The sequence below is a fragment of the Nelumbo nucifera genome, chromosome 1 (genome assembly GCF_055504915.1).
Source record: "Nelumbo nucifera cultivar China Antique chromosome 1, China Antique-T2T, whole genome shotgun sequence".
NCBI lineage: Eukaryota > Viridiplantae > Streptophyta > Magnoliopsida > Proteales > Nelumbonaceae > Nelumbo > Nelumbo nucifera.
The window spans coordinates 49,887,346-49,915,271 of record NC_142649.1 but is presented as its reverse complement, the minus strand read 5'-3'; the positions used below and the strand labels follow the sequence as shown (position 1 = coordinate 49,915,271).

Sequence of the window (27,926 nt, the reverse complement as noted above, 5' to 3'; positions counted from 1 at the left end):
TTTTGGGTAACTTTTCAATATGTATGCGTCCCAAGGCACCACAAGTGCCTTTCCCACTATTTTCGCAAAAAAAAAAAAAACCTTTTTGGCCTCAAATTGCAATTTTCAATATTTTCTATAAAATATTAAAAAAATAAATTAAATTAAATAAAAAATAATGCATATAACATATCTAAAACATATTTATACATTATTTATTACTAAAATATATATTTATACACAAGCATATACATATATACACAAATATATATATATATATATATATATATATATATATATATATATATACACACACACGATAACATGGCACGGTCTGAACCATTCGACCAAGCTAGTCGCACCGGTAACCTGCAACACAGAGGCAATAATGGTTCGGCCTCCGGGTCGGTTTTTAAAACATTATTAGACTGGCCATAGAAGGATTTTTTTCAATACTCGGAATCAAATAGTCACGAGTCGTCCAATCAAATTCATTCTTGATTAGAGCTAAAGCCTATTGAAGGGGTGAGATTGATACAGGCTCTTGGGAACGGTTAGTTGCATCAGAGGTAATGCCGGTCTTACAATTTATAACATATTCGATTAAATAATGTCACTTGAAGATATAATTCTTTGGTTATTAAACAGATTCCAGATCCAGACTACATGATATTTACATGAATAAAAGAGTTCTTGCCTCTGCACATTTTAAGACAGAACACATACAGAAAAACATCCGTCTCAACCTCACCATATGTGTCGGATAGAATACCAATCAATATGGATATCTTCTGTGAAGATGTAATTCTTGCAGGTTCTCAAGCTAGGAGCAGTGTTCCATAATGACAACAACAAAAGACAAGCCAGACACATCACTAGCAACATTCTCAAAACCTGTATGCCGTACAAAAATGTTAGCATAGCTTCTAAATCCAATGTGTTATATAAGTTATATGCATATTTAGCAGAACTATTGAATGGAAGACTATCAATGAAGTTTCCCAAAATTTTCAAGATTCACTAACCTGAAATTCCTGGTTGAGTAAGTGCAGACATCCAAATTTTAATAAGAAAAATCATGTGGTCAGAGAAAAGGAGACAATTGAATGCATGGAATTACACATTTTCAAATAATGCAAAACAATACGAAGACCCAACAGATGGTACCTTTCTCCTTAAAATGGAATCATATGCGCGTTTTACATTTTTATCACTATGTGATCCTTTCATCTACTTGAGGGAATCCTAGAGTTAAAACATCTTGGTTCAGCATGAAATTCAAGAGCAAGTCAAAATTTACATAAGCAAGCTTTCCATTATATTGGTCTAAGTAGTTTTCCTTCTGCTTGTGTAATGGTGATCATTATTCCACTTTACAACTAATCAAGAGAGTATAAAAAGCCATGTTAATTCCATGATTTTAGTTTGCTCCTTCCCTCCAAAAGAAACTAATCAAGAGAGTATAAGAAAGCCATTATTAATTCACTGCTCATGAATGCATTTTTATCAAAATTAAAAACACAATAACAGAAATAATAATAAAAACTAGATAAATTTATTAAATCTATCTTTGGAGATCTTTGAAATTGACAAAGTATCATAAGAATCCAATAAGTCTGCAAAGTTAAAATGTTATCTTAAAATGGGGGAAAAAAGGTCAACCTAAAACCTAGAACAAGGCTTCCTCTAGCAACTCAATGTGCCCTCAAGTTAATCAAAAGGGTAGCAAACTAGGGTGTAAGAAAAAAGATCGAACCTTATCTACAACCCATCTTTTACAAGGAAGATTTCTGTCAGCATGCTCAAGGGAATAACGCAACATTTCCACTATTGCCAATTCGGTGGCAGGGTCACAGTTCCCTGCATTTGAGATTTGAAGTGTTAAACTTATCTAGATTTTCACAGTTTACATGTTAACATTCCAGCCACAAAAAGATTTAATAAATTCAGATGAAGCACCTGGGATGTCAAAGATTTGTTTATCTGGGGGAATACCCAGCAACTCTCCCAACTTGATGCGAACAAGAGCACGTTGATAAATCGTAAGTAAATCACCATGTGTGACGACAACAACAGGCTTGTCATCTGCAACATGAGGTGAATTAATTACTAGAATCATGAATTAGTTATATATAGACTAAACAATAATAAACGAGTAAAGAGTGAAAAAATAAACTAAGAAAAAATATACATGGCAGGACTATCAAAATTGACTTTGAATAATGCCACATGGCTACAAAATTTACATTCATAAACGACAAGAGACATTGGCAAATATCCAAAAGAAATGTGGTATGCAAACAAGTTTACATCCCAAACTCCTATTACCACAGTAGTCAAATTCCCTTTTCTTCTTTTAGTAGTGTAATAGACACGTCTGATCACCTAGGCACTTAGGCAATGGCCTAATAACATAAGGACCTCTAGGTTGTCAAGAACTTGGAGTTTGTCCCAGCTATATAGGATCTTGGGTATTGTACATGGACTGGATACAATCATAACCTCCAACATTTTTAGAATTAAGTGGCCACTCTTAGACTCAAATCCACAGTCTCATTCTTATCAACCCATTTTACCATTACACCAAGCAATGACCCCCTTATGCTCTTATTCTACATCAGTTCAATATTTTTAAATTTTAATTTCTGATACTTTTATCAGATGAATATAACATATAGTACAATTATTATCCTAGTTCTATGAAATTATACATTTTAAGATGAAGAATGGAACTAATTAACCTATTAATCAAATTACACAAAAACCAAGCAAAAACGGAACCAACTGACCAATCACTGAACTAGACAGTGACAGTCACTAGAAACATCGTAGAAACAAGTAATTGTGTAGCTGCCTAGGCTATAGATTTCTTTTCACGAAATGAACATGAATTACGAAGAGAATTATGATTTTTTTGGGCCTGTGAAAAGTAGCAACCCAAAAAGGATGGATTTTAAGTTCAACTATGTCAGTGGCAGAGATAAAGGCTTAGGTACAGTAAGAAATAGGGATTTCAGCAACACGTATTGGTGCATGTAAACGATATTATTACCACAACCAATCAAAAGTGAATCTGATATTGAGAATAAAAATCTTATTGGCAACCTTTAACATAAAGAAGTCTTACACCCAATTATTCCAGTCAAATTTGATGTTCCATTACATAAAAGGACTAAAGGAGACCTCTGTTTCATCTTATCAAATCTAAATCTTTCAGTCATCAATCTCCAGTGATCAAATTTCAGTTTTTAGGAAAAGATCTTATGCAAGACCAATATAAGATCAAGTACTACCACTGGAGGGGTATTTGAATCCATAAAGTCTGACATTAATACAAATTGAACATGATGGGTTTAGAGACCTTAACCCAAAATGTAATGTAAAAGAAACAAGAAATAGTTCAAATAATAAAGACACAATAAATATATAGCAGATTGACAATAAGATGAATAATCCACCAATTTTTTCAATCAGTATGAAATACATGGAAAGTCTTAATATAATAGAGACTATATTAATTTAGGAAGGAAACAGAACAAAATCAAAATTTTAACATGTGCAGAAGCTAAGACCTTTGAACGAGAGGTATGGGCAGCTGAAAGAATTAGCAAGGATGTCCTTGTAACTTTTATGGTCATGATCATTTCCTGTAGATTGTAGAACTGATAATGCATTGACAACAAATATAACAAAGTCAACCCTCCTCACCACACTGGAGTAGCACCCAATCTGCTGTGCTTTACACATCATACTCTTTCTCACACTTGAATCATCAAAACACCTGTTTCAAAAACAGTATAAATAATAGAGTTCAATATCAAGAAATACTTGGGGTCCATCTGCTAATAGCTGAAGTGACTCAACTGACGCAGTTATTGCTTTGTATTTTAGTCAATAAGCCATTAGGTTTTAAGATGACACAGTTATTGCTTTGTCTTTATTCAATAAGCCATTAGGTTTTAAGCTGACACAGTTATTGCTTTGTCTTTTAGTCAATAAGCAATTAGGTTTTGAGCTCCTTAATGGATGAATGGAATGTTGGGTTCATAACTATAACCTTAGAGATTTTACTATATGACTATATTATCCACTAAAAAACAAAGGAATAAGCTGTTCGGTTCAGCCACTTCAGCCATTATATAATAGCTCATTTCATTTACATAAAAAACCCTTTATGGAGATAATTTATAAGACCTGGTAACCAGTTCTCCATGCCGAACACCTTTTGTCATCAAATTCTTTATCATTTCAAAGTTCTCAGATGAGTTTTCCGACAAACTGCGTGTGTCATACAGACAAAAGGAAGTAGAACCTCTTGGAATCATATATTCTTGGAGAAAGTAGGTCCCCTCTCCAACAGGTGAATTATCTGTACAAGGATAACCAGTGAATATTCCAAGTTGAAAGAAGTTTTAGAACATCTATAGAATCACTCGTACAAGTTAAATGTCAGGGGAAATGTGTTCTTCAAACTCAAAATAAATCTTGTTTAAAATTGGCATGTAAAGTACAATGATACTCACATGATATCTGGGCTCTTAATGGTGCAAATTTGTCATTTTCAAAGACCTTTGAAATTCTATTTACAAGACTGCTTTTCCCAGATCCTCCAGGACCAACCAATAGGAGTGTTGTTGTCTTTGGTAATTCATAATCACTAATCTTCATACCACCTACCTCTTCAATCCACAAGCCAGGAGTATAACTGTATAAATTAAAACACAACATGAAGTCCATGAAATTTCAATTTCAAATTTTTAATAATCTAAAAAACAATTTATTTCATAGATTGCTACCACAAGTACTGTTTTCCATCTTGAAGTAGGCAATTTATTAGACAGCAGGGTATCTAACAGCATCAATTCTAAACATTCACAAGTCATTAACACTAAATAGTTCAAGTAGATCATGGCTAATTTTAGAACATATAGAAATAAGCAACTAGTTCTGTCATTCACAAGTTAATAGGCACAGTATGGGCTAGTAGCATAACTTTAGGATCAGAGTTAATAGATGACAGGCCAAATAGATGCTAGTCAAAGAAGAGAAGATAATTTGGAAGAAAAATAAAAATTCTGAGCAGAGATTTTATTAACATATGATAAGGAAGGTAGCCATAAAATTGATGATTAAAAGAAGGTAAAAGATATAACCCCCTTTCAACCAATAATAATCAGCAATGGGACCTCTCTTCAACAAGAGATGGATAGAATCAACCACCAAAATCATGATGCCAGAAACCAAATGTCATAGCACAAAAGCACTAAACCTTTACAGTTTGTAGTTTACTGGCCAAAACTTTTGTCCCGCATGTATATCTGCCTAAAAATTATTTAAAGGCCTAAATTTTCATTTTAATTGTTAAAATAGCTTAAGACTATATTTGGTCCTAAATTTAACTTTTTACAAAGATTGCTCCTTCTTAAACTTAAATTAGTACTAAAATTTAATAAAAGTAAAACAGGAATACTCCAAGATTCTAGAAACAAGGAAGTAGAAAGAAATTAAAACTACTAAATTGACCAACATCTTTACTATGTAATACTTCTACTAGCCTAGCCTTCAAATCCAATCCATAAGATTTAAATCAGAACATTTTAATTGTATTATATCATATAATGTGAAGATATTTAAAGAACAGTAAAGAAATTTCAAAATATTAATGTATTTTTAGCTTTTTATGCTTTTATCTTGCACACATGCATGGAACATGCCTTACACTCATATACACACACAGACAAACCAAAGAAAAAGAAAAAAAAAAACTTGTATACATGTTTCTAGAAGTTAAGTTACAGGTCTGCCACTTATTAAATTTCTGTTAACAAGTAAACCTGAAGCTTGGATTAGGTTAACCATCATAAAGGCATTATGATGGAATAAAGTAATGCCTTACAATGCTATCATGTCCTAATACACTTGTAGCAATGTAAAAAAGTCCTAATATTATGGCATCACATGACCACAACACATAACTAATTAAAAATTGCATAGGCATCCTGAAATTTCTTTGTAATATGCAGATAACACAAATGCAAACAATGAGAAGGAAATCTCCTTGTAACTTGTAGTAAATTTGAAGACAAAAAAGGCCCATGAAATAAATGAGTATGCCACTATTATTCTTCAACATACAGGGGATGGACATGAACAGAGGAGATATCATCCAACATATTAACACTGCATTTCCAATGTTAAATCATTATGACACAACATAATTTTTTGCAATTCTCATAGTATCCAAATTTAAAGATAACCCATCAATTACATATAATTCAAAATAATGATCAGTAAGAAGAATATTCAAAGCTGAATAGGAAGATAGGAAATGGTCTTCCAAATAAGGAACCCAATCCATTGAAACACTCGAACTCCTAAACCAAAAGTTGACTGGATAATCTTGACCATTCGGTCTTTTATAGTAGTAGTAGTTCAGGGCAAAGATATTATATTACAGATATTAGCAACTTAACAAGAAAACCTGTTCGAAATATCCATAAATCCAAAGTAACAATTTAGTTACATATGTACACATCTACTAACAAGAAAACTTGTTCGAAATATCCATAAATCCAAAGTAACAATTTAGTTACGTATGTTCACATCTACTAAAATCATAAAATACAGAAAGCTTAAATCATCAAAATCGACTCAATTTTCCATGAATGAAAGAAGCAGAGCAAAACCATGAACTACCTTCGTATTTTACTCTTTGCTTCTTCCAGGCCTTCGGTTCGCCTTGGCATACAAAAGTAGCCTTCTACAACTTCGTTATAAACTTTATCTTTCCTCTTGATAAGGAAATTCTTATGAAGGGAGGTAGAGTAACTCTCCAAACTCGAACTGCCAAAACAAACCCAATTCAAACTCCATGAGATACTTACAGAATGAAAAGATAAAACCATCCCATCAATGTAACCTGTCAAAATCGCTGGATTCTGAGGATGACGATGGGGCTTCTGAGGTGGAATCCTCTGATCTTTCTTTCTCTGCAAATTCAACATGGGTACTGATTTCTTCATCAAAAGTTCAAATATGGAGGGAGAAGGAAAAAGAAAGTGAAGTAGATCAAGTGTATCTGTACATAAACAGAGATCAACAAAAGCGACTTACCACCGCCCATGATACTTGCTTCTTGACGCTTCTCCACCTTCACCTTCTCGCTGAAACAGAAAGAAAAGAGAGAAGATGAAACCAGAAGTATTCTTCAACATACAGGGGATGGACATGAACAGAAGAGATGTCATCCAACATATTAACACTGCACTTCCAATGTTAAATCATTATGACACAACATAATTTTTTGCAATTCTCATAGTATCCAAATTTAAAGAAAACCCATCAATTACATATAATTCAAAATAATGATCAGTAAGAAGATTCAAAGCTGAATAGGAAGATAGGAAATGGTCTTCCAAATAAGGAACCCAATCCATTGAAACACTCGAACTCCTAAACCAAAAGTTGATTGGATAATCTTGACCATTCAGTCTTTTATAGTAGTAGTAGTTCAGGGCAAAAGATATTATATTACAGATATTAGCAACTCAACAAGAAAACTTGTTCGAAATATCCATAAATCCAAAGTAACAATTTAGTTATGTATGTACACATCTACTAACAAGAAAACTTGTTCGAAATATCCATAAATCCAAAGTAACAATTTAGTTACGTATGTTCACATCTACTAAAATCATAAAATACAGAAAGCTTAAATCATCAAAATCGACTCAATTTTCCATGAATGAAAGAAGCAGAGCAAAACCATGAACTACCTTCGTATTTTACTCTTTGCTTCTTCCAGGCCTTCGGTTCGCCTTGGCATACAAAAGTAGCCTTCTACAACTTCGTCATAAACTTTATCTTTCCTCTTGATAAGGAAATTCTTATGAAGGGAGGTAGAGTAACTCTCCAAACTCGAACTGCCAAAACAAACCCAATTCAAACTCCATGAGATACTTACAGAATGAAAAGATAAAACCATCCCATCAATGTAACCTGTCAAAATCGCTGGATTCTGAGGATGACGATGGGGCTTCTGAGGTGGAATCCTCTGATCTTTCTTTCTCTGCAAATTCAACATGGGTACTGATTTCTTCATCAAAAGTTCAAATACGGAGGGAGAAGGAAGAAGAAAGTGAAGTAGATCGAGTGTATCTGTACATAAACGGAGATCAACAAAAGCGGACTTACCACCGCCCATGATACTTGCTTCTTGACGCTTCTCCACCTTCACCTTCTTGCTGAAACAGAAAGAAAAGAGCGAAGATGAAACCAGAAGTATTATTTCAATGCCATTCACTCTTTTTCTCTAGTGGGAACCTTCCCATACACCTTTCAACGCATACGTGTTCGTTTATTCGATAAGGATCAAAACTAATTCTCAACTCACGAGTCACGAGTTAAAAAAAAAAAAAGAAAAGGGAATTTTTCTAAGGGTAAATTTCTTAAACTACCCTTATGGTTTAGCTAATTGACTAAGTGTACCCTTAGTGTTTGTAAATTGATTAATGCTACCCTTATTGTTTCTGCCAATTGACTAATTCTATTCTTACCGTTAACCTCCATCAAAAACAATGCAAAATGCCTAAACTACCCTTCGGAGCTCAGATGTTGTTGCTGCTGGGTGGAATTACAGAGCAGCGGGTGGAGTTACAGGGCAGTGCCACCACTGTCACCCAGGAAGAAGATAAAGAGATCAGACTTCAGATGTTGTGTCGTCGCCCAGAGGAAGAATGAAAAGGATGAAATGTCCACCTTTAAGTCAAAAGAAAAACTCCTTCCCTAACCTCTTCTCCCCTCTTTTGAATGTTAAATATTGAACTGGCCGGAGTTTGCATAGATGAGTTTGAGTCTGAGATCTAGAGTGGCATGAGTCTTTGCAATGTGTAGATCGGCCAAATAAGTTTTGAGTCTGAGATTTCCAGCGATGTACAGCATGAGTCGGATCTCTAGAGCGGAGGTTGAGATCTGGATTGTATCTGTTGCGATGTGCAGCATGAGTCTAAGTTTGAGATCTGTTGTATCAAATTCATGCCACTTTGAAGGTCTGAGATCTCTGGTCAGATACAGACCAACTAAGTTGGTGGTGGCATTGTTTCTGAGTTGAAGAGGATTGAAGTTTTGGAGCAGGAAAAGTCTGGGTTGCTGCACGGTAAGGGAGAGAACGATGAGAAAATCAAGCTTCTCACGGAGGAGATCGAATGATTCAAGAAGAATCATGGGTTCTGCTTCCAAGGATGCATCAATGGAGGAAAATGTGTTCAGGGTGTTACATGGACAACAAGTTCTACGTGATCAGAGGGCAAAACGAAAGAGGAGTTTATCTCACCTACGGTGAGTTCTATGATGCAGATAGGAACGCATGGGAGCTAGTTCCAGATATTTTGAATGATGCCCTTGTTTCGACATCGCGATCTCCACCCCTTGTTGCTGTTGTGAACAACGAACTCTACTCACTTGAAGCTTCATGAAACCATCTGAAGTTGTACTTGAAGAAGAGCAACTCGTGGAAGGATTTGGGGATGGTTCATGTGAGAGCCGATCAGAACAGGGCACTGTGAGCATTAAATTTTTAGTTAACCAAAATAATGGTATAAAGACGGTTGTAAAATCAGAGTGCTATCAGAACCCTGTAAACCTTATGGTTTAGCTTTGGCTTACCCCGTGTCCGCTTCAGGTGCTAAATCCAAATCACTGTTGGTTCATTTTGTCTTCTCTGTTCTCTTCGACATCACTGTCATTACAGCAGCAACTGACGTTGGCCAGACCTCACGGTAGCTTATTCCCACTGAACAATGGCGCCCCTCTTGTTCTCTTCTCCAGAACCGCCGCAACTGGACAGGTCTATCTCCTCAGCCATTGTCTCCTCTGAGAATCCTCGTATTATTGGTGAAAAAGAAAGGGAGAGAGAAAGAGGGGGAGAGAGGTGAAGGGTAAAATTGGGTTTTAAAAAATATATATATCACGTGCGAATGAGTTTTGACAGAATGTTAACAGAATTTAACGGTAAGGGTAGAGTTAGTCAATTGTTAGAAACAGTAGGGGTAGCGTTAGTCAATTTTCAAACAGTAAGGGTACACTTAGTCAATTAGCTAAACCATAAGGATAGTTTAAGAAGTTTACCCTTTTTCTAAAACTCACCATGATTTTTCACTATTGTCTTAAACTCACCATAATTTTTTAGTAAAATACAAAAACCTCCCTTGAAATTTCTTACAATAATAAAAACCTTTCTTTTAGTTTCAATTTGACAAATACCTCCCCTGAACTTTTCAAAAACCTCCTTTTTATTACTACGTTAAGACTGATGTATCAAATTTTCCAAATACCCATTCTGCCCTTGTATAAATTATTTTACATACAATTTTACTAAACCTCCATTGATCTCAATCTCTCATCCCTAAACTCCATCAACTCAGCTTAAACATTGTGTGAGTAATATCTCTCTGATTGTTTCAACTTGCTAAGAGAATATCCGGGGATGGAGAAGGAAGGAAAAAGTAATGGCTGATCCCGAATTGGAAGCTAACAGACAAAGAAGAATGCAAGAGTTAATGGCACAACATGGCACTGAAAATTAGGCTTAGTTTAGAAAGAGTACAAATACAAATACATAGACGGAAAAACCTTGTATTTTGTATTATTTTGTTTGTATTTGTATTGTACATATTTACATTTGTACTCCTTTAGAACTGATCGAGCCTTAGCAAAACTTGAAGCAGTAGAAAGCACAGGAAGAAAGGTTGGCTCAGATTGCTTTGGTGAAGCCTGAGAAGGGACGTGGAGTTGAAGATATTAAACCACATACTTCGGCCTACTGGTATGCATTTGTAGTCATCCTCTGTTTGGTAAACAATCTCTGTTATATCTTGCATACCAAAATAATAGTAAACCACATACTTCATTAAATGAAAGGGCCCCCATCGATCCGTCGTTTCTGTGCTGCGGTTAATGTTCTCAACAACAAAGCCCAGGTTCTCTTTTTCCCCAAAAAAAAGAGATCAGATACCAATCATAAGAAAATTAGATGATAGATGATGGGCATTTTTGTCCTTTTATATGATACTTAACATCTGTTAACGGTTTTGGACCAACTTGACACTTTTTGAAAGTTTGGGTACTGTAGTGGCATGTTTGAAAGTTCGGATACTAACTTGACACTAGCCCCAAAAGTGGAATATTCCCCAAAAAATAAATAAACAAATAGGAACAGAAAAAACAGCAATCGAAACCATAATAACCAAAAGGGAAAATTCCACTTCAGTACCCTAAACTTTGGGGGTAGTGTCAAGTTAGTACCCAAACTTTCAAACATGTCATTGCAGTACCTAAACTTCCAAAAAGTGTCAAGTTGGTCCCTACCATTAACCGACCGTCAGTTATCTATTGAAAATGTCAAAACTACTCTTCAAAAGAAGATATTGTTCATTGTCTTCTACCTTGAGACTAAACCTGCCAAATAAACTAAAATCATGTAAAACTGACTCTAAATCAATGGAATAGAGAAAATTTTGGGAAAATTGAGGAAAGATTGAAACAGATAGAGGGAGAGTCAAACAACCTAAAAGGAGAAAACCAATGTGTGATGCAGAACACAAGAGGAAGCCTTATGAAGGAGTATGACAAGTGGTTAATCAAAGAAGAGAAGTTATGGCATTTGAAGTCAAGAAAAGTGTGGCTAAGGGAGGGTGATAGGAACACCAAATATTTCCACCAAGTCACAAATTACAATAGAAGAATATATTCTCTTCAATTTTTAAAAAAATGAAAATGGGGAAGCAATGAATCAAAACTAATTCATGTTTCAACGCATATGTGTTCGTTTATTCGATACGAATGAAAACTAATTCACGACTCACGAGTCACGAGCTAAAAAAAAAAGAAAAGAGAATTTTTCTAAAACTCACCATGATTTTTCACTATTGTCTTAAACTCACCAAATTTTTTTAGTAAAATACAAAAACCTCCCTTGAAGTTTCTTACAATAATAAAAGCCTCTCTTTTAGTTTCAATTTGACAAATACCTCCCTAAACTTTTCAAAAACCTCCTTTTTATAACTACGTTATAGGGGTGAGCATTATTCGTTTAAAACCAAAAAACCGAACCAAAAATTTTGGTTTCGGTTTTTTCGGTTTTTGATTAAATTGGTTCGGTTAATTCGGTTTTCGGTTTTGGTTTTTAGAATTAGAATTTCGGTTAACCGAATTAACCAAACTTTTTATCATTATATACAAATATATAATATATAATATGTAACATATAATATATAATATATTTATATATTAATATATATTGTACATATTTACATTTGTACTCCTTCAGAATTGGTCGAGCCTTAGCAGAACTCGAAGCAGTAGAAAGCACAGGAAGAAAGGCTTGCTCGGATTGCTTTGGTGAAGCTTAAGAAGGCACGTGGAGTTGAGGATGTTCTACTGAGAGCTCCTCAAATGAGTTGAGGTGTCTGAACAAAGGCTTATATCATTACTAGAACAATTAACAATCAAACAGCAAAGCAAACCAAAGTGACGATCCAAAGGCTTCAGAGTGTTCTAGACTCTGGAGGGGACGATGATTAAGACGCAGTTGGTGTTTGATAATAGAAAATGAGAAAGCTCTTAAAATGGTTGTATAATTTGTGTCATTTGACCATCATTATTGAGCAAGTCTCACATTTCAAGATACCTTCTATGCTACTCTCTTTGTTAGAAATTGAGTGTCTTTTGTTCTATCGTTTGTGTGCATGAAAACATATGAAAATATAAAAGCTATGTCTTTGATATGTATTGCATCGGAAATGACATATTTCAACCTACTGGTATGCATTTGTAGTCATCCTCTGTTTGGTAAACAGTCTCCGTTATATCTTGCATACCAAAATAATGAAAGGGCCCCATTGATCTACCGTTTCTGTGTTGCGGTTGATGTTCTCAACAACAAAGCCCAGGTTCTCTTTTTCCCCAAAAAAAGACTTCAGATACCAATCATAAGAAAATTAGATGATAGGTGATGGGAATTTTTGTCCTTTTACATGATACTTAACATCTGTCAACGGTTTTGGACCAACTTGATACTTTTTGAAAGTTTGGGTACTGTAGTGGCATGTTTGAAAGTTTGGGTACTAACTTGACACTACCTCCAAAAGTGGAATTTTCCAAAAAAATAAATAAACAAACAAGAACTAAAAAACCAACAATCAAAACCATAATAACCAAAAGGGAAAATTCCATTTTAGTACCCTGAACTTTGGGGGTAGTGCCAAGTTAGTACCCAAACTTTCAAAGTGTCATTGTAGTACCTAAACTTTCAAAAAGTGTCAAGTTGGTCCCTATCGTTAACCGCCCATCAGTTATCTATTGAAAATGTCAAAACTACCCTTCAAAAGAAGACATTGTTCATTGTCTTCTACCTTAAGACTGAACCTGCCAAATAAACTAAGTAAACAGGCTCTAAATCAATGGAATAGAGAAAATTTTGGGAAAATTGAGGGAAGATTGAAACAGATAGATGGAGAGTCAAACAACCTGAAAGGAGAAAACCAATGTGTGATGTAGAACACAAGAGGAAGCCTTATGAAGGAGTATGACAAGTGGCTAATCAGAGAAGAGCATTTGTGGCATTTGAAGTCAAGAAAAGTGTGGCTAAGGGAGGGTGATAGGAACATCAAATATTTCCACCAAGTCACAAATTACAATAGAAGAATATATTCTCTTCAATTTAAAAAAAAAAAGAAAATGGAGAAGTAATGAATTTAGAAGAGATAGCTAAGGCATTTAAAAGCCATGCTTGTCATATCAGTAACTCCCAATGGAATTCGGATTTGGACCTACAGGGATTAATAAATAAAAAAAGCTCTCAAGAGGAAGCGGTCCAATTACAATATTTCCACCAAGTCAAGAAAAGTGTGGCTAAGGGAGGGTGATAGGAACACCAAATATTTCCACCAAGTCACAAATTACAATAGAAGAATATATTCTCTTCAATTTAAAAAAAAAAAAAAAAGAAAATGGAGAAGTAATGAATTTAGAAGAGATAGCTAAGGCATTTAAAAGCCATGCTTGTCATATCAGTAACTCCCAATGGAATTCGGATTTGGACCTACAGGGATTAATAAATAAAAAAAGCTCTCAAGAGGAAGCGGTCCAATTACTCATTTCTCCATCAAATGAGGAGATATACCAAATTGTAAAGTCATCAAAGACACATTAACCTCCAGGTCTGAATGGGTTTACACCATTCTTCTATCAAAAGTTCTATCCCACCATTAAACAGGATGTGTGTAAAATAGTTTAGGAATTTTTTGAAATAACAAAATTCCCTCCTGAAATAAACTCAACCAACCTTGTCTACATCCTTGGTCCATGGAATGAAAAATATTCTTGAGAAAATAATTGAACCTAATCAAGCAGCTTTTGTGAAAGGTAGACAAGGTACGGACAACATAGTTCTGGTTTAGGAAATTATAGCAAAAATGAAAAAAAAAAAAAACAAAAAGGGAAAAGGGAAAAGGGAAAAGGTTTGGATTCTCATAAAGACAGATAAAGTGCATATGACAGGATCAGAATGGATTTCATTATGGAGATGATGAAAGAGATGGGTTTGAAGAAAAATGGTGTAAGATGGTTGGATACTACATAAAAACCCCAAGATTTTCAATAAAGATAAATGGGGTTATGAAGGAATTTTTTCCATTAGAACAGGGAATAAGACAGGGGGATCCCTTATCCCCGTACCTGTTCATAATTAGAATGCAAGATTTATCATGCCTTCTAAATAAAGCTGAAGTTAATGGTCAGATCTGGGGAATAAAATTAAGTAGAGATGGTCCTCCTATAATAACCCACCTATTATTTGATGATGATTGTGTTATTTGCTGCAAGGATGAACCTGCCCAATTAAGAAAGATAAAGGAAATATCGGCTGTATTTGCAAAATGGTCAGGAGAAAGAATTAACTGTGCTAAATAAAGTATATATTTTAGTAAAGGGATTCATAGAAGGAAAGAAAAATCATTCTCAATATCCTACAAATGAGACAAATGCACAGTCAAGAAAAATATTTGGGTACAAGGATATGCTTTCAGGGTAGGTCCAACAACAGCCACTGGGAGATCATAGAAAACTGAATGACAGATTAGTAGCCTGGAAATCAAAACTATTTTCACAAGCTGGGAGAACAACACTGGTCAAATCTATTTTACAAGCAGTGCCTGTATATTTAATGTCTACAAGAATCCTACAAAAGAAAATAGTGACAGAGATGGAAATGATCCAAAGGAATTTTTTGTGGGAGTGTTCCTCTGAAAAGAGAAGTTTGCATACTATTTCATGGGAACAAATCTGTAAAACAAAAAGAGAGGGAGGTTTGGATTTTAGAAGGATTGAGGAATTCAATAAGGAATTATTTTCTAAACAGGTTTGGAGATTATTAACTAAACAATCGGGCCTATGGGTAGAGGCCATTCGAAAGAAGTACATCAGAAATAAATCAATATTTATGCTAAACAAGAAGACAAATGACTCAAAATGGTGGAAATCTGCAGTTGATCTATTGAATCAATTCAGGGAAAATTTGTTTTGGCATATTCGAAATGAGACTCTCATAAACAAAGAAGACCCTTGGATCCCATCCCTGTCAGATGGTTGCCCGAAACTAAAACCACAAATAACAGAATTGGCGGGGAATGAAAAAGTGACAAATTTTCTTAAGGACGATGGAATATGGAATATTTCACTTCATCAATATGTTGAAGCCAAAACTATTCAACATATCCTTCAGATCCCTCGCGTATCTCCTGTAGCCCCAGACACACTGTTGTGAAAACAATCTAAGAACTCTTCTTATACTGCCCAATCTGATTACAAAGTACTGTTACAAAAGTGTCCAACTTCTTCTGGTCCCAAAGAGTCCTGGAGCCTAATATGGAAAGCAAAAGTCCCATTTAGATTTCAAGTCTTCATGTGAAAGGCTTGGTGGAAGGGGATTAAAACAAGGGATAAAAAAGTGACAAATTTTCTTAAGGACGATGGAATATGGAATATTTCACTTCATCAATATGTTGAAGCCAAAACTATTCAACATATCCTTCAGATCCCTCGCGTATCTCCTGTAGCCCCAGACACACTGTTGTGAAAACAATCTAAGAACTCTTCTTATACTGCCCAATCTGATTACAAAGTACTGTTACAAAAGTGTCCAACTTCTTCTGGTCCCAAAGAGTCCTGGAGCCTAATATGGAAAGCAAAAGTCCCATTTAGATTTCAAGTCTTCATGTGAAAGGCTTGGTGGAAGGGGATTAAAACAAGGGATAAATTACATCACTTACAAGAGTGAAACAAAGTATGTCCCCTATGCAACAAGTCACAAGAAAATTGGAGACATCTATTTTTTCAAGTCACAAGAAAATCCAGAAACAGTAGATGCTTTGCCTCTAAGTCAATTTGTGTCTTCTTGGGTTCGGAATAAATTGGGGACATTGAACTCCGAACTTAAAGCCCACTACATATCAAATTGGGGACATTCTTTATACTATTTCAACTAATATGGGACATGCGAAATGCAAGAGTCTATAACTAAAAGATCTTAAGCCCAGATCAGTTAGTTGTGAAAGGTAATTCATTTTTATATACAATGAGGAATGATGATAGAAAACACACAACTGAGTTAAATGAATGTCCAAAACAGCAATTGTATATATATATATATATATATATATATATATATATATATATATATATATATATATATATGTGAATGGATCCTTTGACCCAGCATCAGGAAAAGCAGGTACAGGTGTTGTTACTTCATCCTCCGATCAATCTATTCTATGGACAGAAAGTAGAACGATCAGGGCTTCATCAAGTTACCAAGCAGAATGGTGGGCTACAATCCATGGACTCTGGAGTGGAAGAACGCACTGGCAACCCTATTTTCTGACACTCTTTTGGTTGTTAACAGTTTAGTAAGCAAGGAGGATGGCAAAGTATGGAACGTGACTCATCTGAAGGATTATGGGGTGGATCTTTTGTTGTCTTTTGATAATATATGTATAAAGCATATAAATAGAGACAGTAATCTGCTAGCTCATGAATTAGCATATAATGCTTGTAAATATAATATAGTTGTCCAATATTCTGGAAGCATATCGCCATCCTGTACAAACTATTCTGGGTGGGTAATAATGATAGTTCTTATGTTTTTGAAAAAAAATAATGGGAATCATACTCGAAATCAGAATCAATTGAAATATAATTCTCATTCTCAAAGGGGGATGGAATGGTCAAATGAGGAATGATCATTCCATCAAGAATAGGAATTGGATTTCATTCCACCCAAGCAAAACGATTGGATTCCATTCCAATTCCAGACCCCATTCCCACGAAGCAAATGAATCCTATATAGACAAATAAAGAAAGAAATACCTCTGTGTTTGGCTGCTCTCGTCTGATGAAGAAGACGAATCCTCTGCAAATATACAGAGATGAGATGATTAGCTGAGAAGTGAGAAACCACTTAGTTTTGCTTTCATACAAATCAAAGAGAAACAGAGGCAGGAGAGAGAGAGAGAGAGTCGGGTACCTGAAGTAGTAGTAATAGTAAACGATTCTCTATCACCACCGCCCATGGTTGCTTCTCTCTCTGTTCTTTTTGGTCATTGATTTTATTTATAGAAGAAGAGATATTCGGAGCACCCGTCTATATTGTGGTTTTTATCAGAATTTCCGGGCTTACATTAAGTTTTGAATTGACAGAATTGCTTATTCTAGCTCACTCACCTGATTTTGATGGACCGGATTTACATGTTCTGATCTTTATCCATATCCGAGTTTACAGATTCTGACTCACATCCACCGTGCATTGATAACATCTCCCGTGAATAATAATTAACAAGTACGGGAGATCTTACCAATGTATGCTAGGATTGCGTGTGAGGCGCCTGTGAGGCGTTAGGTGTGAGGAGCATATCCGGTCTCATTTGAAGGGACTCAGTTTCTCCTGCCCACAAGAACTTTGTCCACGTTTACTATACACGGGGAGATATTCCCAATGTACGATTGCACGGAGGTGGTGTGTTATAGATTAACGTGGGTAGAGTTTCTGTGTGCAGGAGATCCGGATGGGCAGCCAAGTCATGGGTAAATCACTAAACAAGTCTGGCCTATACTCTAACCTATGGTGATGTCTGTCGACAAGTCACCCACTGACCGATTGACATGCATCATGCTACAATGCTCGAAATGCCCCCTAATCCTCCTATTTAAACCCCACCCCCATCGGAAGCAGTTATCTCATAAGCACCAACCCCCACCACCAAGGTTGTTGGCGGTCCACCTATCATTCGGCTAATACACAGTATTCTGTTCGTTCTTCTTATAGACATTTTCTCCCCCCATTTTCTATTTGCACTAGTAGTTATGATTGATGATCTATATCTTTTTTTGTAGGTGTGTCTTCTGTTCACAAACACATATGGACTCTGGGGCAAATAATTCAATCTTATGCATTTGCAGCTTCAACAGTGAATCAGTTGGCATCACTACAGACGAGACCACAGAATTTGATTCATTCGTGTTGGACATTTGTAGTAGTTTTGGGATCAACCAATGTGACACGAAGATACATTACACGATCCAGTGCGAGGAGAAACACACCCTCAAACTTCAAAACCAAAATGACATTCAGACACTTATCCGGTTCAACACCAAAACTTCGGACATTACAGTCTTGTTGAATGAACCAACGAGGGACGTGGACTGTTGGAATGATTATGGAGAACTCGACGCCAACGATAACGACCAAAGAATGCATACGCGTGTTGGCTCAAATGGTATGTCTGACAGCGGTAGCATGGCAGCAACAATGTGGCTTGGTCTTAAAACCGGAGTTGGGCAAGTGTTCGACGACGCGGATGCATTTCCAATTGCCTTGTCTAAATACTCTATAGCCCATAGATTTTCATATACATATAAACGGAACGACAAGACACACATTCATGCACAATGCAATATAGACAACTGCCGGTGGGAAATTCGAGCTAGTGCACTGGGAGGTGGGCCTCTGTAATTCTTCCTAGGTCGAATAAGTTTGTAGGAAATCTTCTTGTTGAGAAGATACGAGACAGTCCATCATACAGGGCAACAGACATCATGAAGGTCATCAAACATGACTATGCATTGCAGTTAACGTATCAATAGGCTTGGAGGGGGAAAGATGTCGCAAAGGTTCTAATCAACGGCAGCAATGATGACTCATACTCACATATTCCATGGTTCTGTGAGAAGATTCTCGAGTCCAATCTAGGTTCGTATGTCACTTATAGTATCAATGAAGATGGTCATTTCAAGCGACTCTTCTTAGCAATCCATGCATCTATCCATGGATTTCGCTACGGGTGTCGGCCACTACTATTTGTAGACAGGGCGCACTTAAATGGGAAATATCAAGAGAAGCTTCTAGCTGCCACCGCAATGATGCCAACAATGGAATGTTCCCCGTCGCATTTTCCATCGTCCTCGCAGAGTGCCTTGAGGATTGCACTTGGTTTATGGGACATCTTAAAGCAGCAATAAATGATGATAAGGATGTTGTGATTGTTTCGGATAGGGGCAATAGCTTGGTGGATGCGATCCAATGGATTTTTTGACCCGATCTACATGCCTTCTATTGTCGATACCTCATGGAGAATCTAAAATCATTCATGACATAGCTTCGTTTATCGAAGGAGTTGCGTGATGCAATAAAGTCTATAATGTTCAAACTCATGTATGCAAGATCTACCGAGGCACTAATGGGGAGGCTTTTTATATTGAATGAACGTGTTGGCAGCTGGGTAAGGTCCACTGAACCTGAGCATTGGGCAAACTCCAAGTTCCCAAGAATGCGATACGATCAAATGTCGTTTAACATTGCAGAGACATTCAATGGATGGGTGTTAGACATTCGTGATCAGCCTATAATGACCATGCTGAACACATTTCGGTTGAAATTGATGGAACTCCTTTGGAGGAGACATTGTGAATCCCAGGACTGCACAACACCGGTAGGGAAAAGGATCGAAGAGAAGTTGCATGTGACAATTCACAATAGCATCCAGTTCCAGGTTGTTTGTGCGTCTGTTCATGAGTTTGAGGTCACAAAAGGGGGAAAGGCAGTATACCGTCCAGTTGGACCAACAGATGTGCCAGTGCAAGGAGTGGCAAATGAGTGGCCTCCCATGTGCACATGCATGTGCGGCCATATCGTACACGAGTGGAATGTGTATGAATTTGTTGACCTGTACTACACGATTGAAAAACATAGGGTCATATACTCTCAGCCAATACACCCTATGTTGCCTGATGAGTTGCATCCAATAGCCATGTCATCGACCGCGAGTGCAGACATCGATTCTTCATCATCTACTACACTACGCCCACCAAAGACAAAACAACCACTTGGTCGACTCTGGACTAAACGAATTGAGTCCCAACCTATTAAGAAAAGGGAGGTTCATTGCGGATGGTGTGGTAACACAGGAGATTATAGGAGCACGTGCAAAGCACCCATTGAGTAGGGGTATCGTCCCTATCGCACCCCACCCCCACACAACCTTCCCTTTGATTTATGTTTAGTACCTATCTAGAAATTTTAATTTTAGTAGTTGTATTCTCCCTATCTGGAAATGTTAATGTTACTACATGTATCCTCCCTATCTACAAATTTTAAGATTTTAATGAGAGAAATTGTGTACTTTTGATACTTGTCGGTACTTCCGGGGGACCTCTCCCCTCCATGTGCATGTGGTTCCGCCGCTAGACTATCCCCGCGCCCCCCCTCCGGGACCATTTCTGGGAATTGGCTGAATCGCCCAGAGGCCGACCGGCGGGTGCAATCGCCACCAAACCCACTCCCCCTACTACCACTCACCCACTGAGCATCCCGACACCTTCCGATCACCCATTGACCCAATGGCCAAGGCCGACGGTGGGAAACAATGGTTATGCAAAAAGCACCGCTTCCCACAGTCGGCCTTCTCCGTTGGCCCGGGGCGTCTCTGCCTCATCTTGTGCATGTGGTTCCGCCGCGTCTCTGCCTCCGTCGGCCTTCTCCCCTCCTTGTGCATGTGGTTCCGCCGCTTGACTACCCCCGCGCCCTCCCTTAGGGACTGTTTCTGGGAATTGGCCAAATCGCTCGGAGGCCGATCCGACAGGTGCGGAGGGGTGCAATGGCCACCAAACTCACTCCCCCCTACTGCCACTCTCTCACTAAGCATCCCGACACCTTCCAATTGCCCATCGGTCTGATGGCCCGGGCCGACGGTGGGAAATGGTGGTTCTGTAAAAGCACTATTTCCCACCGTCGGCCTTCCCCGTTGGCCCGGGACATCTCTGCCTCATCTGGGTACTTATAGGGGACCTCCCCTCACCCCGTGGAGGTGGTTCCGCTGCCCGAGTACCCCCGCCTCCCCTTCGAGATCATTTCTAGGAATTTTCCGAATCGCCCGAAGGCCGATCCAGTGGGTGTGGAGGGGTGTGATGGCCACCAAACCCACCCCCCCCTACTGCCACTCACCCACCAAGCATCCCAACACCTTCTGATCGCCCATTGGCCCGATAGCTCGGGCCAACGGTGGGAAACGGTGGTTCTGCAAAAGCACCATTTCCCACCATCGGCCTTCCTCATTGGCCCGAGGTATCTCTGCCTCATCTGGGTACTTATAGAGGACCTCTCCCCTCCCTATACATGTGGTTCTGCCGCTCCACTACCCCCGCGCCCTCCCTCCGGCACCGTTTCTAGGAATTGGCCGAATCGCCCGGAGGCTGATCCAGCGGGTGCGGAGGGGTGCGATGGCCACCAAACCCACTCCCCCTACTGCCACTCACCCACCGAGCATCCCGACACCTTCTGATCGCCCATTGGCCCGAGCTCCGCCTCATCGGGGTACTTATAGGGGACCTCTCCCCTCCCTGTACATGTGGTTCCACCACTCGACTACCACCGCGCCCCCCCTCTGGGACCATTTCTGGGAATTGGCCGAATCGCCCAAAGGCCGGTCACTCCTAATTGCTACTTTACATTTCTTTGTGATGCTACATTTTGAGTAAATATTTGATCATAAGGTTTCAAGGCAATATCTATAAAAAAATTGCTTTTTGCATTACTTTACGCCTTTCATCTATAAATTTATGTAGTTAGAGCTGACCAATCGTTAGCTCTGATACAAAAATTTCAATTGTTAATATATTCTCAGAGTCGTAAGGTGAGAGAAAGGAAAAATAAATTGGTTTCCAATCATCCTCGTGAGATCTTCAATTTATGGGATATGGTTCTGAATGAGTTGAGCCCCTAACTGCCACTTAATAACATTGATATTTCCCTACAGCAAACGTACTACATGTTAGTATTAACATGAAACATATAGGCATGTGCTAGCAAACGAAATTCACATGTACTCACTGGATCAAAGCCAAAATGTGAACCCCGGGCAATGCAATCCATGTACTTCATAACAAACACTCCACAGTCGCTACCACTGCAAAAAAATAGATACACTTATTGACTCAATAACTACCTAACAAGTACCCCTACACTTAAGCATAGATCATACAACATGTACCCAATCTATTGGGGGGCTGACTCAATGAATTGAAACGACTAACCGATGATCCCAGGAACAAATGGTGATAGTTTTTCTCTCAAAGTTGTTTGCTGGCAGATAATATAAAATTGAGCAAAAACATAAGTAATCAGATCATTATCTTATACCCAATTAGTAATGTAAAAATTAACTCATGATAGATACCATGGATCTTGCATACGCATCGTGCAGGCTGCTATTTAAGGAACTATAGGCCTCGATTTTGTAGTCCACCATATTCACCACTAGTAGCTGCTAGTGTGAGCCATCAGATAAAGGTATTAAAACCTTATTGCACATCAATATTTCATTGGGCTTCAACCATTGATAGAGAACATCATTGCGGGCATCCGATAAATACAACTACATTATAAATGAATAGCATTGGGATTATATCACAAAATGAATCACAAGCATGTGGATTTCAGTCACATTGCAATCAACAACCCCCATACCGATGTCATCGAAGACACATAACATATGTGCATGGTGTTGGTGTTTCTTACATTCAGCAAAAACCCATACGCATCAATGACCTACACAACCACACATGTCAAATTAGCCACACTGACAATTAGCCTTGTATGACATGCAACACTCCCCTAAACCAAAATAATGCTTGATCGTACACCCTTGCTTTCAGGTCGCAGAGGGGCAACAGACAATTCGGGGTCAAAAACACAACGCCATCAGTCAATACCAATTGATCACTGCAATAACCATTAATCAACCTTGTTACATAATAAAAAAAATAACAATACAAACAAATTATAGTTTAAAACAAATCACTTAAATAGACACAATGTACTAAGCAGTCATGTGCACTTGCCCTTTCTTGTGGTTCTTCAAGAACCGTTTCACAACTTCAAGGTCCTCCTTTGGGACCAAGTCCTTCATCTTAAAAGAATTCCACAATGCACGTGCATCCACGGACTGTAACAAATGTTCATTGAATAAACTAATAAAAAAGTCAAATCAAACCAAAATAACCCTACAAATAACACCAAGACAACACCAACAATTATCAATTCACCTTCGCCTTCACTTCTCTTTTGAACCCTGTAGTAATAGCAAACTCTTTCGCTACTTGCCCTTGTTGCCCAGGAGCTTGGAAGGGTGACACCGCCATGCTACTTTGCTTTCGTTCTCTCCTTGCCTAAGGTTTCGGAAACGGAGGGCGAGCCATTAAGAATCTCGCAAGATGGGGCAGCAACGCTAGTCCTTTCGAGAGATTGCTCTACCCCCGAGGTGCAGCATGCAACTTCAGCAAGTAAGTCTGCACCATAATCATCATCGTCTGGCAAGTAGTTTGCCAAACCTTCATGCCCATCACTACATGGTGCTGCATCAGGGTCCAACCCATTATTTCTCATCATTCTGCGAAGCCTATTAACTTCATCACGAAGTTCCACATTCTGCTTTCTTGTTGAGTTATACTCTTTGGCCTCCGTACATAGAATTTGATATACCATGGATTCCATGCAAGATTTGCAAAATTCTTGAAGAATCAAGTTAGAAGCAATTTAACAAATCTCAACATTAGCAATAAGTCAACTTGTATATAACTCAAAACATGTATGATACGCTAATCATACCTTTTGCCCAGGCCGACGCCACCCGTGACCAGCATCCTCTCCATCATAAAAAGGTTCCCCACCCACACCATGGCCCCCTCGGTCCATAAACTGCATATCAACACCAAAGGTTAATAACTATCATGTACTTAGATCACATAGAGGACTCCATTGTAAAGAAAAAAATTAAAACGTAAACAGCCCTCCGATCGAACATCCTCTAAGGCTATCTCCTCGCTAGTAGGGTTCAAACCCCTAATAACCTGTAATAAGTTTATAAATTCATATGAGATCTTCAATTTCCACCAGAACTAAATAAATAAAAACTACAAACACCCCAAGTAGAGGAGCAGAAGTGAGAATCGTTTTCGCCCTAGCTTTCTTCAACAAATCGACCCTCTTCGACTTCCATTGATACCCCATATTCCCCCACTTAAACAAACGAGGACTGGCATCAAGAACTGAAGGACTGAATAATGTTGTGTGCTCATAAAGCCATGCCTACAAAAAAGAAATCAGCCAATAAATGATCATCAATTGAATGAGAATAACATAAAGAATAAATAAAAAATTGAATGTTATCCACACTAACCATCAACATTGCGCTGCATCCAAATAGACAACTGCTATATGAGGATGAGCCTCTATTCGATCCAGCACCACAACTAGAAACAAATTGATCAAGACCACCGACCAAGAATTGATGTACACATTTACCCCATGCATAATCACCGATATGTTGTAAATTGTCAACATATCCAACCCAGAAGGAGCTCACCCTCGAACTGCCTTGGGGAAACAACACACAACCGAGCAAGAACAAAATAATCAGCTTTACCACCTCCTCAACGTACTCCTCACCATCTAATCTTACAATCTTCTTTAGTTTACTCCACACAAGATCCAGCTCTATAAAGGCAGAATGATTTTAATCAAAGCCAAAAGATCTTTGTAACAATCCACTACCAACAACGCCTTCCAATAGGGAAACTGTACTACTCGACAGGCCAAGACCCGTTATCAGGGCAACATCAGCCTCGCTGAATTGCATAGTCCTTCCACCAACTATAAAACAATGCCTAGTCGAGTCCCACAATTTCATTAAATAACTCAATAGGGACGTCTCTACAATCACCTGTGGCAAATCCAAAAAGTGTCCAAAGGGAGTCTCTTGGAATAGGGAAACTGTACTACTCGACAGGCCAAGACCCGTTATCAGGGCAACATCAGCCTCGCTGAATTGCATAGTCCTTCCACCAACTATAAAACAATGCCTAGTCGAGTCCCACAATTTCATTAAATAACTCAATAGGGACGTCTCTACAATCACCTGTGGCAAATCCAAAAAGTGTCCAAAGGGAGTCTCTTGGAGCCTTCTCTTGTGCTCCAAACTTAGAGACAAACTCTGTAGCATCTCCCTAAACCTTTTTGAGGAGCACCTAGTCCCAACTTTGTCACCTGACATTTTTCTATTGGGAATTTAACAGTCTATTGTTAGCACAAGTAACAAAAAAAATATAGTACCATTTAAATTTCATATATAAAGAATGACAAAACTCAATTAGCACTAGGGGTGATCATTTCAGCCTAGCCAAGAAATTATGGGCTTCAGCCTGGGTTTTGTGTTCAGGCCCGACCCGGGCCCAGGCACACATTAGGCTCGCAAATTTTTAGGCCAGGCTTAGGCTAAGCCCGGCCCGCATATATTTAAACTTATACATTTTGTGTATAATGTATACATATGTATACATGTTATTTTACATTATATTATATATTTTATATATAAATATTATAACATCACATGTATAATTTATATTATATTAATGTATAAAATAAATTTATATGCATTTTATGTCATTTAATATATAGATATGCAATATTTTATATATGGGTGACATTAGCCCGGAATCAGGCCGGCCTGAACCCGTATAGACCTGGGCTAGGGCTTATGTTTCAGGCCTAGAACCCTGGGTTGGTCCAGACCCGGGCCTAAGCTATAGCCCTTATCATAAGTGCAAAGCCCAGTCCGGGCCTGGATTCCCGACCCATAATCACCCCAAATTAACACTCAACAAAACCAAGAAATCATCAAAACCAAAATAAATGAATTGTGCAAATGCAGACACAACTAGATGCTTACCGCACTCAAAGCACCGAAAAACACGTTGTACCTCCAGTGATGAGAGATGAACTCTCAACAAAACCAAGAAATCATCAAAACCAAAATAAATGAATTGTGCAGAATGCAGACACAGCTAGATGCTTACCGCACTCAAAGCACCGAAAAACACGTTGTACCTCCGGTGATGAGAGATGAAGATCCGAAGCTCCGGTGATTAACGGATATGAAAAATGGGGAAAACACTGTAGCTCCGGCAATGAGAGATGAACCTCCGATGATTAACAACTCTGAGAAACGGAGATTAACGACAATGAGAAATGGAGAAGAGGGTAAGTGTTGTAGTTTCGAAATGGGGAAGAAGAGGATGGAAAGATATTGTACCTTTCGGCTCTGAGAAACAAAGAAAAGGGTGAAACTGCTGCGTTCGTTTCAAATGAGGAAGAACGGTAACTTCGAGGAAGAAGAAGACACTGTTGGATCGGTTCTTCCAGGAAGAAGATGTTTCGCTTGGGATGAGCTGAGCGAAGACGACGGAGACGCCGAAGTTGCATTCGGTTATAATGAGGAATGGGGTGACGCTATTGCGTTTGGTTCGAATGAGGAAGAAGGGGGTGAGCAAGAAGACGACGGGGATGCCGCTGGTGTGTTCGGTTCGAATGAAGAAGAAGATTACCGTTGGAAGATGGCCGCTGCTGTGTTCGGTTCGAATGAAGAAGATTACCGTTGGGATATAAGGGGTATAATGGGATCAAAAGTTTCACTTATCTAACGTGAGGGGGGGGGGAGCCAAAATAAATTTTACATTTATTAGGTGGGGGTGGAATTGAATTGAGTTTCCGTATGTCCTTAATTGAATTTTCGACTTCCGAGGAGAGCTGCAAAAATGCTGATATTTTTAAAATAAACCAAAATGTAGCTTCACATCCATTTATAGCAAGTAATGTACAAATTAAAAACTTATACGATGTTATCATATGCCCAATTATAGTCTAGTTTTATCTACTAAGGGGGTGTTCAACAAAGATTCAAAATTATATTAATTTTGCGGGCATGGCTGGAAGTGCAACTCGTAGTCATGTTGTCAACCATCCAAGCGTGTTGTCAAACACCCCCAGTCATGTACATTTATAAATAATAATATTAGGGGTGCAACTTGGGAGGCTTGATCCTGAATCAGCTAGCTTGAAATTTTACATTGGTTGTAGAGGTGAGAAAAAAACCTAAAAACTGAATCGGCCAAAAAAACTGACCGAAGCCGAACTGAAAAATTGGTTAATCAAACCGGTTGGTTTGGTATTTTTAAAAATTGAAGGTATTGGTTTGGTTTCGGTTAATCAATATAAAAAATCAGCAGTTAATCAAACTGACCGATATATATATATATATATATATATATATATATATATATATATATATATATATATATTTATATATATATATTTCTGTATATTTTATATATTTTATATATTATAAATTAATAAATATGCATTATATATATAAATATATATATATATTTGTAATATAATATATATTATGTATTATTTAAAATATAATATTATATATATTTATAATTTTTTATTATATATTTATATATTTTTTATAATATATATTGTAAAAATAAAAAAACCGAAAAAC

The 27,926-nt window shown here is 37.8% G+C and overlaps 3 protein-coding genes across 21 annotated transcripts; 1 reads left to right on the top strand and 2 right to left on the bottom strand.

Moving 5' to 3' along the window:
- Positions 1 to 560: 560 nt before the first annotated feature.
- LOC104587528 (P-loop containing nucleoside triphosphate hydrolases superfamily protein) lies at positions 561 to 17,708 on the bottom strand. 6 transcript variants are annotated; one of them, XM_088896697.1, is made up of 14 exons: positions 17,558 to 17,708; positions 17,401 to 17,443; positions 8,173 to 8,222; positions 7,978 to 8,047; positions 7,755 to 7,901; positions 7,093 to 7,142; positions 6,899 to 6,968; positions 6,676 to 6,822; positions 4,503 to 4,684; positions 4,174 to 4,348; positions 3,552 to 3,760; positions 1,939 to 2,064; positions 1,736 to 1,839; positions 561 to 873 (listed from the first exon to the last, which is right to left on the bottom strand). In XM_088896697.1, exons 1-14 carry the CDS (start codon positions 17,601 to 17,603, stop codon positions 727 to 729), a joined length of 1,566 nt encoding a protein of 521 aa, XP_088752823.1. In that variant the 5' UTR covers positions 17,604 to 17,708; the 3' UTR covers positions 561 to 726. The 6 variants fall into 6 exon arrangements, with proteins under 6 accessions (XP_088752823.1, XP_088752825.1, XP_088752820.1 ...); XM_088896699.1 differs by lacking the exons at positions 17,401 to 17,443; positions 17,558 to 17,708 and adding an exon at positions 10,882 to 10,902; XM_088896694.1 differs by lacking the exons at positions 17,401 to 17,443; positions 17,558 to 17,708 and adding an exon at positions 9,311 to 9,561.
- Positions 17,709 to 19,766: 2,058 nt separating this feature from the next.
- LOC104587527 (uncharacterized) lies at positions 19,767 to 20,531 on the top strand. The gene has a single exon (XM_010245174.2). It carries the CDS (start codon positions 19,767 to 19,769, stop codon positions 20,529 to 20,531), a length of 765 nt encoding a protein of 254 aa, XP_010243476.2.
- Positions 20,532 to 22,096: 1,565 nt separating this feature from the next.
- On the bottom strand, positions 22,097 to 27,367 carry LOC104587518 (uncharacterized). 14 transcript variants are annotated; one of them, XM_088887350.1, is made up of 9 exons: positions 24,762 to 27,366; positions 23,629 to 24,670; positions 23,425 to 23,528; positions 23,225 to 23,305; positions 23,051 to 23,131; positions 22,761 to 22,958; positions 22,575 to 22,666; positions 22,415 to 22,490; positions 22,097 to 22,334 (listed from the first exon to the last, which is right to left on the bottom strand). In XM_088887350.1, the coding sequence occupies exons 2-5, from the start codon at positions 23,722 to 23,724 to the stop codon at positions 23,104 to 23,106; spliced, it is 309 nt and encodes a 102-aa protein (XP_088743476.1). In that variant the 5' UTR covers positions 23,725 to 24,670; positions 24,762 to 27,366; the 3' UTR covers positions 22,097 to 22,334; positions 22,415 to 22,490; positions 22,575 to 22,666; positions 22,761 to 22,958; positions 23,051 to 23,103. The 14 variants fall into 14 exon arrangements, 4 of the variants coding, with proteins under 4 accessions (XP_088743476.1, XP_088743475.1, XP_088743472.1 ...); XM_088887349.1 differs by having other exon boundaries at positions 22,761 to 23,131; XM_088887346.1 differs by having other exon boundaries at positions 23,051 to 23,305; positions 24,762 to 27,364.
- Positions 27,368 to 27,926: the final 559 nt, after the last annotated feature.